This window comes from Dermacentor andersoni, chromosome 2, assembly GCF_023375885.2.
Source record: "Dermacentor andersoni chromosome 2, qqDerAnde1_hic_scaffold, whole genome shotgun sequence".
In the NCBI taxonomy this organism is placed as follows: Eukaryota; Metazoa; Arthropoda; class Arachnida; order Ixodida; family Ixodidae; genus Dermacentor; species Dermacentor andersoni.
In genome coordinates, this window is record NC_092815.1 from 153,485,367 (window position 1) to 153,501,682 (window position 16,316).

Consider the following 16,316-nt stretch of genomic DNA (forward strand, 5'->3'; position numbering starts at 1 on the left):
CTATGTCGTGTACATACAGGATGTGCTGGCCTTCTGTCGCAAGGCTGATGACAACATGACCGAGGCAGATAAGATTGGCCATATATTGAAAGGTATTGCAGACGATGCCTTCAATCTCTTGATGTGTAAGGATTGTGCCACTGTGGATGCAATTATTAAGGAGTGCCGGCGCTTCGAACAAGCGAAGGGCCGCCGCGTCACTCAAACTTTCGACCGATTGCCCAATACCGCCGCGACATCTTCTTGCGAAGACCCGCCGCGGTTCGTTCAGCCCACAGGACCGGAAGAAATAACGCGCATCGTTCGCCGTGAGCTTGAGGCCATGGCTCCGGCTCCAGTTCGTTCCGACTGTCGAGAAAGCGTACCCGCTATCTCCCTTATACAAGCGGTCGTTCGGGAGGAAATAGCAAGTTTGGGCATATCATCTCTCTGCTCGGTCCGCCATACAAACACCTACCAAATTTCTCCAACCGCTCGCTCCCAGACGCAAAGCTTTCCACCACTCCGTCGCAACCCAGCTGAATGGCGCACAGCGGATGATAAACCCATCTGTTTTAATTGTTCCGGTATTGGACACATCGCCCGTCATTGCCGCAACCACTGGTCGTCGCCTCCTCGGTGGTCGTCTCCGAGTCACTACCGCCAAGTACCAGACAATCGTACTTTCTCGCCCTATACGCCGACTAGGAACATCAACGCCGACAGTGCTCCACCAAGATCCAGCCGCTCCCCGTCTCCGCAAGGTCATAGGTCCTGTTCGCCTCTCGTTCACCACTCTTCGTCCCCTTCTGCAACCGGTCGCTTCGCTTCGGGAAACTAGGCGGTGCAGCTCCCGGAGGTGAAGCTGCAACTCCGACCCGGCCCACAAATCCTCTGTTGACCCTGCCTACATGTGGAAACCTACTGGACATTGAAGTTGATGGCGTTCCTGTTAGATCTCTCGTCGATACAGGAGCGCAGCTTTCAGTTATGAGCGCTGCTCTCCGCCGAAGGCTCAAAAAGGTTCTGACCCCCGCCGTACCGTGGAACGTGCGAGTCGCCGATGGGAGTACGTCACCTGTCCTTGGAATGTGCACAGCACGTGTGACCATTGGGGACCATTATACCGTTGTTCTATTTATCGTCCTTGAACACTGTCCACACGACCTAATTCTCGGCCTCGACTTCCTTTCGAAACACTCTGCCCAAATTGACTGCTCCGCAGGTGTTGTACAGTTGGATCTGCCGCTTCCTGCCGACGCAACCACTTATGTTCCCCACCGCTTATGTTCTGCTGAATTTGCAAGGCTGTCTCCACAGGCGGCTACAAATGTCCTCCTGACGCCCTGTCCTCCCGTACCTGATGGCGAGTACGTCGTGTCGCCGCTTACTGACGTGGATTTGTCGCGTAATATTGCCCTACCGAGCGCCTTAATTCGGATCAGCGAAAACTGCGCTCGTGTGCCCATCCTCAATTTTGGGTTTTCGTCACATTTGTTGCCACACGGTATCGCCATAGCGCATATCACTCCTTTGGAAGAATTTCAGATTTCTTTTTTGACCTCTGAATCATTCCTCAGTACGAACGGACGTTTGTCATCCACTCCTTCGTACTCGACGCCTGCGGACGATGTTTCTAAGATGATCGCCCCCGACCTTCCTTCCGAGCAAACAACAGCTCTTCGTCACCTCCTGTCATCTTATCGGGACATCTTTGATTTGGACGACCGTCCACTTGGCCAGACATCTTTTGTCACGCATCGCATCAACACCGGTGACGCCAGCCCCATTCATAGGCGGCCATATCGTGTCTCGGCAACAGAAAGGGCCATCATACAGAAAGAGGTAGACAGGATGATGGACAAGGACATCATTGAACCTTCCAGTAGCCCGTGGGCATCACCGGTTGTCTAAGTAAAGAAAAAAGACAACTCGTGGCGCTTCTGCGTTGACTACCGTCACCTCAACCGGATAACAAAGAAGGATGTTTATCCCCTGCCTCGCATTGATGACGCTTTTGACTGCCTTCACGGATCCCAATACTTTTCATCAATTGACCTCCGCTCCGGCTATTGGCAGATTAGCGTCGATGAGATGGACCGCGAGAAAACCGCCTTCGTCACACCGGACGGTATGTACCAATTTAAAGTCATGCCCTTTGGATTATGCAATGCGCCAGCTACATTCGAGCGCATGATGGACTCTCTCTTGCGCGGCTTGAAGTGGTCTACATGCCTGTGTTACCTCGACGATGTGATTGTGTTTTCGCCGAACTTTGAGAGCCACCTGCGGCGCCTCACAACCATACTCTCCGTGTTTCGCAGGGCTGGCCTTCAGCTAAACTCCTCCAAGTGCCATTTCGGTCGCCGTGAAATTAACATACTTGGTTATCTCGTAAACGCCGCCGGAATCCAACCTGATGCACAGAAAGTTCACGCCGTGCGAAATTTTCCTGTATCTTGTTCAACGAACAATGTCCGTAGTTTTCTGGGCTTATGCTCTTATTTCCGGCGGTTTGTGAAAAATTTTGCCGACATCGCTCACCCTCTCACTGACCTTCTTAAGAAAGACGCCTCTTTCTCTTGGGGACCACTACAGGAGAAAGCCTTTTCTACCCTGATTGAGCGGCTTACAACTTCCCCGATTCTCTCACACTTTGACCCTTCTGCGCCCACTGAAGTACGAACTGACGCGAGTGGTCATGGCATCGGCGCTGTCCTCGCTCAGCGTCAGCAGGGCCAAGACCGTGTCATCGCTTACGCTAGCCGCCTTCTTTCCACGCCAGAGCGAAATTACTCCATTACTGAGAGAGAATGTCTCGCGCTCGTATGGGCGGTCGCGAAATTTCGACCGTACCTTTTCGGTCGGAGCTTCTGCTTTTTAACCGATCTTCACGCTCTCTGCTGGCTCTCCTCTTTGAGGGACCCAACTGGACGACTTGCACGTTGGGCATTGCGCCTACAAGAATATACATATTCTATTATATATAAGTCAGGGCGCCTGCATAAAGACGCTGACTGCCTGTCCCGCAATCCCGTGGATCAACCGGACGATACCGATGTAGACTCGGACATCAGTGTTCTGTCACTCTCCGGCTTCCTCCATATTGGCGACGAGCAGCGCAAGGATCCTGTTCTTCGAACACTCATGGAACGCCTAAGCTCCTCGCCCATAGACCCGTCCATTCGGATGTTCACCTTGCGCGATGGAACTTTATACCGTCGCAGCGTTCGTCCTGACGGCCCGGAGCTCCTCCTAGTCGTCCCCAAGCACCTTCGACTCGCCGTGCTCCAGCAACTTCATGACGCTCCTACTGCTGGACATCTGGGCGTCACTCGTACTTACGACCACCTGCGGCGCCGCTTCTTCTGGCCCGGCATTTATCGCTCTGTGCGCCGTTATGTCGCGTCTTGCGACCTGTGTCAGCGCTGGAAGACGCCTGCTATGCCTCCCGCTGGTTTGCTTCAACCAATTGATATACCTACAGAGCCTTTCTTCCGTGTGGGCCTCGGCCTCCTTGGCCCGTTTCCAATTTCCATCAAAGGAAACAAATCGATTGCTGTAGCAACCGATTATGCCACGAGATATGCCATCGCACGAGCGCTGCCAACCAGCTGCGCTACAGATGTCGCCGACTTCTTACTAAAAGACGTCATCCTGCACCACGGCGCCCCTCGCCAGTTGCTGACGGATCGCGGCCGCTACTTTCTATCGAAGGTCGTCGATGATCTGCTCCGCTCCTGTTCTACAGAACATCAGATTGCTACCGCGTACCACCCTCAAACGAACGGCCTCACCGAGCGACTCAACCGCACACTCACTGAAATGCTCGCCATGTACGTTTCCAACAATCACCGCGACTAGGACGTCGCTTTACCATACGTCACTTTTGCATACAACTCGTCCCGTCACGACACTGCCGGATTTTCACCATTTTTCCTTTTGTATGGCCGCGACCCCACCTTGCCTTTTGACACGTTGCTACCTTCCGCAGTACAGTCATCCAGCACTGGTTACGCTCGCGATGCTATTGACTTAGCCGCCCAGGCCCGCGATGTCGCCCGTCATCGCCTCAAAGTCTCGCAAGCTTCTCAAAAGCGACGCTACGACCTTCGGCACCGAGACCACCATTTTTCACCTGGTTCCCTTGTCCTTCTCTGGACGCCTTCACGTCGCGTCGGCTTGTCGGAAAAACTACTGTCCCGTTTTTCTGGTCCGTACCAGATCTTACGCCAACTGTCCGACGTGACCTACGAGATCGCCCCACTCGGCCAGCCTTCAGTGCCTCCGAACGTAACCAGCGATGTTGTTCACGTCACCAGGCTCAAGCCCTATGTCCCCCCATTAAGTGAGGCTGTATAACTTGCACCGGGACGGAGCTACCCCGCCGGGAGGGTGATGTTACGGTGAAGTGAAGGAAGAAGTTGAATTGGACTAGAGAAAGACGAAGTCTGGCAGTTGCCTGAACGCCATATCCATCATTTGTAAATATACGTTATTTTACACTCGTGGGCCTGCTTTCTTCCAGCAACAATATCTTAGGCACTACGCTTTGACCCGCATCGGCGATGCCTACGTTCGCACCGCCCTTTTTTTGGCGGCGTTCCAAGCGCTTGCATATCTACTTTCATTTCCCTCCACACTCCCGTGGTGGTCGATCCCGTAAGCGTGCTGCCTGCCAGGACCGCAAGGTGGCGAGAAATGCGGATCGTCCGTGTGGCCCCGATAAAGCAAACTTGAAACGGCGCAATGGCCAGGTCGCAGGGGAGAGAGAGAGAAACATTTATTGACAAACGATTTACGTGCAGTGAGGTTTCAGGGGAAGTTTGGGGAAATCAATTTCGTGTTGCCTGTGTTGTGTTTGACCACTTGAGGTTTTCGAGTGACCTAACAACCATTACTGTACTGCGGGACGTCGACCAATGCACGTGGCCTTGGCTTTAGTGAAGCAGTGTGTGCCCTCGGAGTGCGATGAAGTGCGTGTCTGTTCTACATGCCGGGATACGCTGGTAAAAGGTGTTGTGCCGCGTTTTTCAACATTATACGCGTATGTATCCGCCCCGGTGTCCCACCACCTTCCGAGGCTCAAAATTGGGGCGAGCGAGTAATCGCGACTCGCCATCCATTTAGGTGCATAAGGCGTTTGACGCACGGCAATGGACAGTTCGCCATTAAAGGGCCCGCAAGCAGAGATTCGCTGGTCATCCACCTTCACAGAGTGGAATGGCACTGATTTTTAAGTCTATTTTCTATTTTTCGCTTTCTGTGATGACCTTGACACGGCGACGGCAACGTAACCAGTTTTTTAAGCCACCGATCATTTAGTATTATTAATGTACTATTATCACATGTACCAATCAGTTATTCTTTTTATACTCCTACTCAGTAACCCCACAACAGGCCGCCATTGGAATCTGAACCTGGCAACGTTTAACGTTAGAACGTTATCTAGTGAGGCTAGTCTAGCAGTGTTATTGGAGGAATTAGAGGGTAGTAAATGGGATATAATAAAGCTCAGTCAGGTTAAGAGGACAAAAGAAGCATATACAGTGCTAAAAAGCGGGCACGTACTGTGCTACCGGGGTTTAGCGGGAAGTGGAGAACTAGGAGTCGCATTCCTGATTAATAAGGATATAGCTGGTAACATACAGGAATTCTATACCATTAACGAGAGGGTGGCAGGTCTTGTTGGGAAACTTAATAAGAGGTACAAATTGAAGGTAGTACAGGTCTACGCCCCTACATCCAGTCATGATGACCAGGAAGTCGAAAGCTTTTATGAAGACGTGGAATCGGCGATGGGTAAAGTCAAAACAAAATACACTATACTGATGGGCGACTTCAATGCCAGGGTAGGCAAGAAGCAGGCTGGGGACAAGTCAGTGGGGTAATATGGCATAGGCTCTAGGAATAGCAGGAGAGAGTTATTAGTAGAGTTTGCAGAACAAAATAATATGCGGATAATGAATACCTTTTTCCGCAAGCGGATTAGCCGAAAGTGGACGTGGATGAGCCCAAATGGTGAGACTAGAAATGAAATCGACTTCATACTCTGCGCTAACCCTGGCATCATACAAGATGTAGACGTGCTCGGCAAGGTGCGCTGCAGTGACCATAGGATGGTAAGAACTCGAATTAGCCTAGACTTGAGGAGGGAACGGAAGAAACTGGTACATAAGAAGCCAATAAATGAGTTAGCGGTAAGAGGTAAACTAGAGGAATTCCGGATCAAGCAACAGAACAGGTATTCGGCTTTAACTCGGGAAGATGACCTTAGTGTTGAAGGAATGAACGATAATTTTATGGACATCATTAAGGAGTGCGCAATAGAAGTCGGTGGTAACTCCGTTAGACAGGAGACCAGTAAGCTATCGGAGGAGACAAAAGATTGATCAAGAAACGCCAATATATGAAAGCCTCTAACCCTACAGCTAGAATAGAACTGGCAGAACTTTCCAAGTTAATCAGCAAGCGTAAGACAGCTGACATAAGGAACTATAATATGGATAGAATTGAACATGATCTCAGGAACGGAGGAAGCCTAAAAGCAGTGAAGAAGAAACTAGGAATAGGCAAGAATCAGATGTATGCGTCAAGAGACAAAGCCGGGAATATCGTTACTAATATGGATGAGATAGTTCAAGTGGCTGAGGAGTTCTATAGAGATTTATACAGTACCAGTAACACCCACGACGATAATTTGAGAGAGAATAGCCTAGAGGAACTTGAAATCCCACAAGTAACGCCGGAAGAAGTAAAGAACGCCTTGGGAGCTATGCAAAGGGGGAAGGCAGCTGGGGAGGATCAGATAACAGCAGATTTGTTGAAGGGTGGTGGGAACATTGTCCTCGAAAGACTAGCCACCTTATATACACAATGCCTTATGACCTCGAACGTACCGCAATCTTGGAAGAACGCTAACATAATCCTAATCCATAAGAAATGGTACGCCAAAGACTTGAAAAATTATAGACCGATCAGCTTACTGTCCTTTGCTACAAACTATTTACTAAGGTAATCGCAAATAGAATCAGGAACACCTTAGACTTCTGTCAACCAAAGGACCAGGCAGGATTCCGTAAAGGCTACTCAACAATAGACCATATTCAGACTATCACATTAGAAATGTGCGGAATATAACCAACCCTTATATATAGCTGTCATTGATTACGAAAAAGCGTTTGATTCAGTCGAAACCTCTGCAGTCATGGAGGCATTAAGGAATCAGGGTGTAGATTAGCCATATGTAAAAATACCAGAAGATATCTATAGCGGCTCCACAGCCACCATAGTCCTCCATAAAGAAAGCAACAAAATCCCAATAAAGAAAGGCGTAAGACAGGGAGATACGATCTCTCCAATGCTATTCACAGCATGTTTACAGGAGGTATTCAGAGACCTGGAGTGGGAAGAATTGGGGATAAAGGTTGAGAGAATACCTTAGCAGCTTGCGATTCACTGATGATATTGCCTTGCTTAGTAACTCAGGAGACCAATTGAAATGCACGCTCACTGACCTGGAGAGGCAAAGCAGAAGGGTGGGTCTGCAATTTAATCTGCAGAAAACTAAAGTAATGTTTAACAGTCTCGGAAGAGGAGAGCAGTTTACGATAGGTAGCGAGGCACTGGAAGTGGTAAGGGAATACATCTACTTAGGACAGGTAGTGACTGCGGATCCGGATCATGAGACTGAAATAACCAGAAGAATAAGAATGGGCTGGGGTGCGTTTGGCAGGCATTCTCAAATCATGAACAGCAGGTTGCCACTATACCTCAAGAGAAAAGTGTATAACAGCTGTGTGTTACCAGCACTCACTTATGGGGCAGAAACGTGGAGGCTTACGAAAAGGGTTCTGCTGAAATTGAGGACGACGCAACGAGCTATGGAAAGAAGAATGATGGGTGTAACGTTAAGGGATAAGAAAAGAGCAGATTGGGTGAGGGAACAAACGCGGGTAAATAACATCTTAGTTGAAATCAAGAAAAAGAAATGGGCATGGGCCGGACATGTAATGAGGAGGGAAGATAACCGATGGTCATTAAGGGTTACGGACAGGATTCCAAGGGAACGAAAGCGTAGCAGGGGGCGGCAGAAAGTTAGGTGGGCGGATGACATTAAGACGTTTGCAGGGACAACATGGCCACAATTAGTACACGACTGGGGTAGTTGGAGAAGTATGGGAGAGGCCTTTGCCTTGCAGTGGGCGTAATCAGGCTGATGATGATGATGATGAATCCCACAACAAGCTTCTCTGCACACTGCCCTGTAATTCGAGAAAGCAAGCTTTTAAGGTGGCCCTATGAAAACGGTTTTCTCTTTCAGAAATTTCTTTCGTTTCAGTTGTTACTTATCGCTTATGAAGCTACCAATCAGCTACATTACCAATATTATAACAATTAGATGTATTAACTTCGCTAATTACGCCTTTTTTGTGTAAATACAACACATTACACTTTTCGAGTGTCAGATTTTGCTGGGGCACTCGCCAAAGAATGCTTATACACTAAAATCAGTCTCGCCTACTTAGAAGCGCACCACGCTGAAGTATCCTTGAAGGGAATAACTTTCTTGGCTCTGTGGAGGTGGCTTAGGAGTGGAAACCGCCGTGGCCACAATTTATTGCAGCTAGCCAGCCATGGTGTCGATGGTCCCGGGTAGCGGCAGGTGGACGCGACCGCTATGGACGGGGGCCCGCTGGTGTGTTCTATCGCGTGAACACGTGCACACGGCATTCTTTTTTTATTCTTGGCGACACTGGGGTCGACTATTAGGCCGCTGAAGCTCTTTCACCCATTTTTGTGGTAGGTGATTTGGGGTGGGTGATGATCACAATTTCAGTGCTTAAACCAAGAGTCTGATGTAAAGGGTTCGTGCTCTCGGACAGCCGAGTTGCGGTACTTCCGCGGGAGAGCTTTGGGGCCTCTCGAGAGGTTACACGTTGCTTTCTACGCTTGGGCTCGTGCCACTGGAAACAATACCCACATCCAGAATGGGCTTCTTTGTAGGGCGCTATGCATGCGGTGGTTAGCGGCTGTGCTCTCTACGGTATCACGCAATGAAACGAGAAATGCTACCTAAATATCCTTAACGGAACAAGCGTAGACCTTGAAGCACAAGCATTTTTTTAATGAAGCGAACAACTTTCTAGAAGCGCTCGGGTATTCCTTTACATTGACAATTATCATTGATGATTGTGAACATTTTATTTCTGTCAGTGTTTCGCGCGAGCGCTTGCAATGCTTGCGCTCTGGAAGCCCATACTAAACATTAAGGGCCCCTTGCCAGGGTACAGGCACGCCGAGACGTACGCAGCTCCAACAAACATAAGAAAGGGCCAGCTGACATGTACGTGAGCACCGCATCACTGTCAGTATCTCGTTACGAAGTGGCTTTTTCTGAAGGCCATCTACAATGCTCAGCCATTTAAATGCCATAATCCGACTGCATTCCAACCTGCGCATTTTGCGGCACCGAGGACTGCTGCGTTTTCAGTGGGGGATTAAATGCAATCCTATAACGACACTAAAAAGCTTGCAATTTGATTGTATACCACAATAGCCCAGATCAAGGCTCCCAGCACCCACAGGTAGTGCGAAAAGGGGCGGCAGCCACGCGTTTCGGGTATAGAGTTCCACTTGCTGAGCACTGTACGCGTGCCATTCTTCACATGAAGCCACGTTTTGTAAAAAGACATGTTACCTTCTCAAAATAAACAGTTTGAAGTTAGCCCAGTGCTGTCATTCTGTTCTGTCCTGTCTTTTTCGTGCTATTGAGGTTTCCAGTGAAACATCCTTTTAGAACATTTAGAATTGTGGTCCCTTCTAGGGAATCCCCATGTTTTACCGGCGCATATGTCTTGCTTGTGCTGGTGGGACGGAGTGATGGTGAGTTGGGGTGATTAAATTCGGAAATTTTCTGGTGCAAGTGGGAATCAGCTAGCGCAAAAGAGGGGTTATTGGAGAATTGGAAATCGCTGGGAGATTCTTTCCTCCTATAGTGGACATAAAAATAGGGTGCTTCTGGTGCTGCTGCTGCTGATGATAATGATGACGTCTTGCTTTCTTTTCATCTTGCCATCATAGGCTAACGAGTGAAATGGACTCGTACGATCAAGCTGGCATGATGTCTGGTGAGATCATATTGAACGGCGAGCGGAGAGAGTTGTGTCTTTGGGGATACAAAATCAGGAACGAAGGTGGGTGTGCGTTGCTGTGAATTACGTTCTCATGGGTCCGTGAGATGCGGCAAACATAGGGAAATTAGTAGTTATAAATTCCCAGTTATTTATTTCATTGCTTCCTATTATTGTTGAAGTATCTCATTTCGCCTCATTTTGTTTTCTCTGTTGAAACCGCAAAGCTATGCTCTACGTTTTAGCAGTTTGGTTTAAATGTCATGTCGCCTTTAACCGTCTGTTCTATCAAACCGGTTGCATTAGGCCTCTAATGGGAAATTTGACTGGTCTCCATGCACAATTGCACGTTGCTTTTTCGCAACTCAGTCGTTACCTTGGCCTGGCAAACACCATCAACTAACGCTCTCCCTTTCCAAGTGATTTTAAAGATAATATTTTGTAGTAACTTACTCGAACTTTTCCGTAAATGGTTTCTGGATTTCTGGCCTTTTTCTTGAACCGATTCCGTGGATACTGCCGTATAAAAATGTGGACCGTTATCGCGAGTACGCACCGCGTAAAAATGTCGGTCATTCCCGTAGGTCTAAAATGCTGGCCGAACCTGAAGGTAGCTTGGTAAAAAAATAAAATGAAGCTGTCCGGCGCTTCTCCTACCCCCCTCAAGCGTGAAGTGGCGCTGTAGAATGCGGTGTTCAGTGACTTCCCCTCAGTCACATCTATAACTTGCTCGAGAAGCCATTGCCTTTCATCGTCGTGTGATCACACCAAGAATTTTATTTGGGTCTTGCGCTTTTTTTTTGGACAAGAGCAGCACGTTTGCGTTGTTACCGTTCTTGCTCTGCATGAAGCAGAAATATATTTGTATCAAAATGTACTCATTCGGCTTTTTTTTTTCTTTTTCGTTCTCTGTACAAGATTGTATGTGTCTGTGTAGGAATATATGAGGGTACTTCATGTAATTCTGTGAGATTGTATCAGCTCGTATTTATCTGTGCAGAACTTTCTTTTGTTATTTGCGTAATTTTTACATAATTTTTCAAAAGCTATAGGTTGATTGCGTTTATGGCAGTGCTGTAAACGCCCGTTAGGGGCCTGCGGCTTTGCCAGGCTGTCGAAATGATAGCTTTTTCCGCACGTCCCTTCGTATCAACCAGTGTACTGATGCCACAAATTAATAAAGAAAAAAAATCAGATGTCTACCTGTCCGTAGCAATTGCTACAACGAAAACCCATACGGGTTCCTCGAAAGAAAAGCCTCGCAGTTGAAGAAAAATTTGTCCTGGTCCGGGACTCGAAACCCAGACCATCGCATTTGCGAGGCAGCCGCTCTAACATCTGAGCTAGCCAGGCGGCTAGCAGATGGCAGGGCAAAGTCGAATTTGTCAACAACTCGAAGCAAAGGCAAGAGTTTGCCGTAATAGTTCTGCGGAAACCCGAAAGGGGGAGAGAAGTAATTAATAACAGGAAAATCAGACATCCACAAATGAAGATTATTGTCATGGTCATCCGCTTCACCGGGTGGTTGAATCGCTTTCCCACTTCTTTTACGCAAGATCATTGCAGTAATAGTACGGCTGGAATATGCCACGTATTTGCAGATAATGCGACGGGGTGCACGAAAGACTTGTACTTTAGCGTCTTGCTAATGCCAAAGGCAAAGCTAAGTCTGCTATGAATTCTATGCGCAATGTGAAATGTGGTGCTTGGTCTAATAAAGCGATCTTACAGTTTAAATACTGATTATAGCATTTCCATGCGAAATTTTGTTTTTGGCGACCATAGTTAAAAGCGACAGAGCTAAAGCGTTGTCTAGCTATAGGTACTAACAGCAGGACCTTAAGTTTGCTAGAGGCAAGCACCTTGTGAGAGGCTCCGAAAAATCTAGGCACATTGGCAGCTGCAAATAAAACGAGTGCTTCAATCCAAACTGCTGTTTTTCTTATACTCAAAACCGTTGGCTGGATTACCCAGGAAAGTGTGCTGCGTTACACAAAACTACGATGCTAAGGCATAACATTTAAAGAACTGGTCTCCTATAAAAATCATAGCGAGTGAAAAAGGTAGATTGCTTTCCCCATACGCAACACACGAGAAATCAAGCTATAGATGAGCCTTAGCATTAAAAATAAATTTTCGGTTTCAATACCCATGCACAGGAGGCCCCATTTGCATTATTTTGTACAACAACTTAGTTTCGTCGCTTTCTTCGTACATCATACCTGCGTCGTCTAAGCGTTTTAGTGGTGGTGAATGATTACGAAGGTTTGCAGCAACCTAAGAATATTTGCGCACACATCTACGCCAGGACCAAGGGAGACATAATAAGCAAAATGCACAAATTTTTCCAAAGGGCAATTATGTTCCGAAGTATCGAAAACTCGGCGACTTAGTATGCATTCGTAGTTAGCAGAGTTACAAGCAGTGCGACATAAACGCAGACAGGTAGCAGAGAAACAGACAAAACAAGCGTGTTTGTGGTTTTCTCGTGCTGCTTGTAACGTTTCTTACTGTGAACAAATACGTAGCACACAGTCAGGTATTTATGCCGATAACGTCTGCAATAAGATTCACGAGTTCACTCTGCATGATCACGGCAGTCTAACAACGCCGAGATTCCTGGATGCGCCTATGAGTAAACGAGTCTCAATGTGGAAGAAAAGCTGTTTAACAAAATAGATGACACGACGAGAAAGAAATTATCTTTTGCAAAGCGCGGGTGCAGGTAAAACTCATTAAAATAGGTTACAATAACGAAGAAAGATCAAGACTACTGGAATTTCTGTTTGCTCGCAAAGAAGTTTTTAAGACGCCATTAAACAGTACATGTACACTCAGGTACTAGCCGGGGCCCTAACAAATAGTTGTAGTGTCCCTAAAAATTCTCACAGCGTACAGGAATTCCAGCTGTAAGTATGCGAAAAGCAGTTTTTAGCTATTATTCACAAAATATTAGCACTTACATTCGTGAATATTTATTCCAGGAAGACGTCAGATATAATAGTCAACTAGAAACGTGGTTTGTGGGTTATATATTAATTACAGAAGAATAAGATATCTACATACCATTATGCAATTTTTTTGTTCTTCGGTTTTAAGCCGAGAGCAGGAGCAAGCTTTGTTTCTTTAGCAATGCTATTTGAACTTGTAGCTTGATGAACTCTAAACGTCGTATACTCTCATTAGTGTTTATTTTTGGTAGTAAAAGCAATGGCATGAGGTACACTCGTTAGTGCGAGTACAGCACTAACTTGCAATAGATATCAAAAAAGCCTACACACATGCTCGGACGGGGCACGTAAGAACATACTTAGCCCACAAAAATGAATCCAAACAGTTAAGTATCAAGGATAGAAAAAATTACGCAGCTGTCGCGTACACTGCGGATGGTACTCACTACATCCACTCGATAATATTTAAGAGCATGTTTTTTTTATTACTGACATATGAGCAACGCCTGTGAATAGTACGTATGCTCCAGAAACTTTTCTCAGATTGCGTCTATTGTTGCACGCTAATTCAGAGCATTCCTTCAGTCAGTTCTGAGAGCAAGTCGATTGCTAAGCTAAGCATGGCGATATCAAAACTGACCTGAAAACAATGTTTCGCTTCAGGTAGCATACAGGCCGGAGATTGTGAGGAGGACCACCACATCGGTTTCCTTGAGGTGATGACCATTTAGTGTCTCCTAATTTTGTGCATTCATACATGCATGCCTTCTCAAACTCAGGTACGGTATACGTATAGGTGGCACTGTGTTTCATGTAGGTGACTTACAAATGTTTGAAATTGTAAATAGCTGCAAGGGTATGATGTTAAGTAGCATGAAATCGAAGATGTCAAGAAAATATCTATCCCTGAAGGTCGCCCCTGAGGAATGCTGCATTGTGATTCACATTTAACAGACGATAGAAAATACGTCCAAATTTCCTCAAGGAGAGCTACTTACCTGTTTGTTTTTTTCCACGTCCGTAAAGCTGTACCTAAGTGGAGATTCGGCAATGAAGCGCATGTGTAATAGTTTCGCAAGAAATGACTGGAGCGACCAGTCGCTAACCTTCAGTAGACCATTTACGCTTTGTGGCAACAAGGATATGTAGAATTTAAATAACACTGATGATGGAGGTCAAGGACGCATCATATATCTTCTAGCAGAAGTGCAGCCCGGAGATGGATGCACAGGACAGCCAACCAAGGCAAACATAAGTGTTATTCGTATTCCTATAAATGCGCAACAACAACAGTGGAGCGCATAAGACGCAAATAAATCAACAGATACCTTCTCGACATGTTATAGGTGTCACAGAACACTTAAAAGCAAAATTTACCGAAGCGACTTATGCGAACGGAGAGTCAACGAACCGACAGAGATTTCGGAGACGTGTCACTTCTTTTGTCTTCGTCAGAGCTCTCCCGGAATGAATACATTCGATATGTTGAGAGCTCGAAATTTAAGGAACTTGCTCTTCAAATAAGCACTGGATCACTGGACGTTAGGAAGGAGAAGACAGTTCGCAATGTCTTACGAAAAAGAAAAAAAAAATACGCCGCTATCTCTAGGTTTATGCAGAGCCATCGCATCCATGGTCCCACTGTGGAAAATATAGACGCGCATGACTCCTCGCAAAAGCTCATAGAATCTCACAAGCCACAACAACTTTGGATGAATAACAGGTTAGAAAAGACAGCTTTATAAATACTGTTGAGCCTGTTTGCAAGGTCTGGAGGTGCTCTTGTCCGGCAAAGCGAGACGGTTTGACTGTTTGCACAGGCCGGAAGATTAACAAAGATGAATAGGTTCTAGAAAGTAAACGTATCATCTCTCACTTTTGAGGCAGAGTTCTCTGCTCTCAAAGCTATTCACGGGCTTTCGTATGATAAACGACCATTCTTCTAATCATTCTGAGCTGCGGTGTATAAGAACACATTAGTCGCGGTCGCGTACCATTTGTTCGTGACCATATCTGGCTCCGCGGCCTTGTTTCAGAATGGAGACATGTACCACCTGGTTCGCACAACCAACTACGGAGGAAAAAATGGGTGAGCCAATGTTTTCACTGACACAAATTAGAGTCATTTGGTAGGAAAGACGCAGCACATGTACGTAAAAACAACTGGGTAGAAAGCTAGCAGATATGACAGCTGCTGCATTTACCTGTTTTGCTTTCTCGGGGTTGAAATACAGTGCCGTTCAAACTGACAAATAATTAGTACGCACCAGAATCAATAAAATTTGGTAGTTTGTTGTACTTTCCCGTACAGCTTCGGAACGTTAGGAGGCATGAAATTGCATAGGCAATAATTTCATTTATCTTCGAAAATGCAGGCACCTTCCTAGCACCTAGGGTACATGCGTACATCGGAGCTGGCAAAAAATTATAGCAGAACTTATCTGATGATGTCTGTTGATGGTAATGTGAATATCAAGCTGGCTAGGCAATGTACAAACGATATTACCGAAGAGACGTTTATTTAACACGCGTAGCAGTAAGCCTGATACTTTAGCTGTTTCGGCTACATGCCACATATTCTAAATCATCCCACTTTGATATGACACTCCCCAACATCGCCCATGAGCATGCAGGCATGGCGACGGCTGTATGACGCCCACGCAGTGACAATGCAATGACGAAAAAGGAATTATCGAGGGAACAACAAAGACGTATAAGGACAACGCAATGACAACAATGAGATATCGATTTTTAAATGATGACGATGGTATAACGATGACAACGGAACGCCGACGGCACGAGGACAAGAAATTGACGACTCTAAGATGACGATGGCGTGGAGACGACGGTATGACAACAGGATCAAGAAGCGGGAATGACTACGATGGCACGACTAAGACAACATGACGATGACGGTATGACAACGAATGCATGATAACGCCTGTGTGATGACGACGCAATGACGACGATGGCATGACAATGACGGCACAATCGCAATTGAATGACACAGCATGCTTACGATAAAATGGCATACAAATGGAATGACGACGGTGGCACAACAAAGGAATGAGAACAATGGGATGACGACGAGTGCATGATGATAAGGGTGGATGATGACTCTATCAAGAAACGTGCATGACGGCAATGGTATAACGACGACGGCATGACGAGAATCGGATGACTTGGCTGGAGTGAGCATGATGGCGCGACCACGATGGCGTAACAACGACAGTCTGACACTAGAGGTGTCATA

At 46.7% G+C, this 16,316-nt stretch overlaps 1 protein-coding gene across 1 annotated transcript in view; it reads left to right on the top strand.

Annotated features, from left to right (window-relative positions):
* The window catches only part of LOC126540574 (uncharacterized), a 65,712-nt gene that overhangs the window by 39,699 nt on the left and 9,697 nt on the right, over window positions 1-16,316 (top strand). Inside the window, exons 6-8 of the mRNA XM_055076458.2 lie at window positions 10,063-10,175; window positions 13,727-13,779; window positions 15,100-15,152. Of these exons, the coding sequence (XP_054932433.1) occupies window positions 10,063-10,175; window positions 13,727-13,779; window positions 15,100-15,152 (219 nt within the window). The remainder of the gene's footprint in view (window positions 1-10,062; window positions 10,176-13,726; window positions 13,780-15,099; window positions 15,153-16,316) is intronic.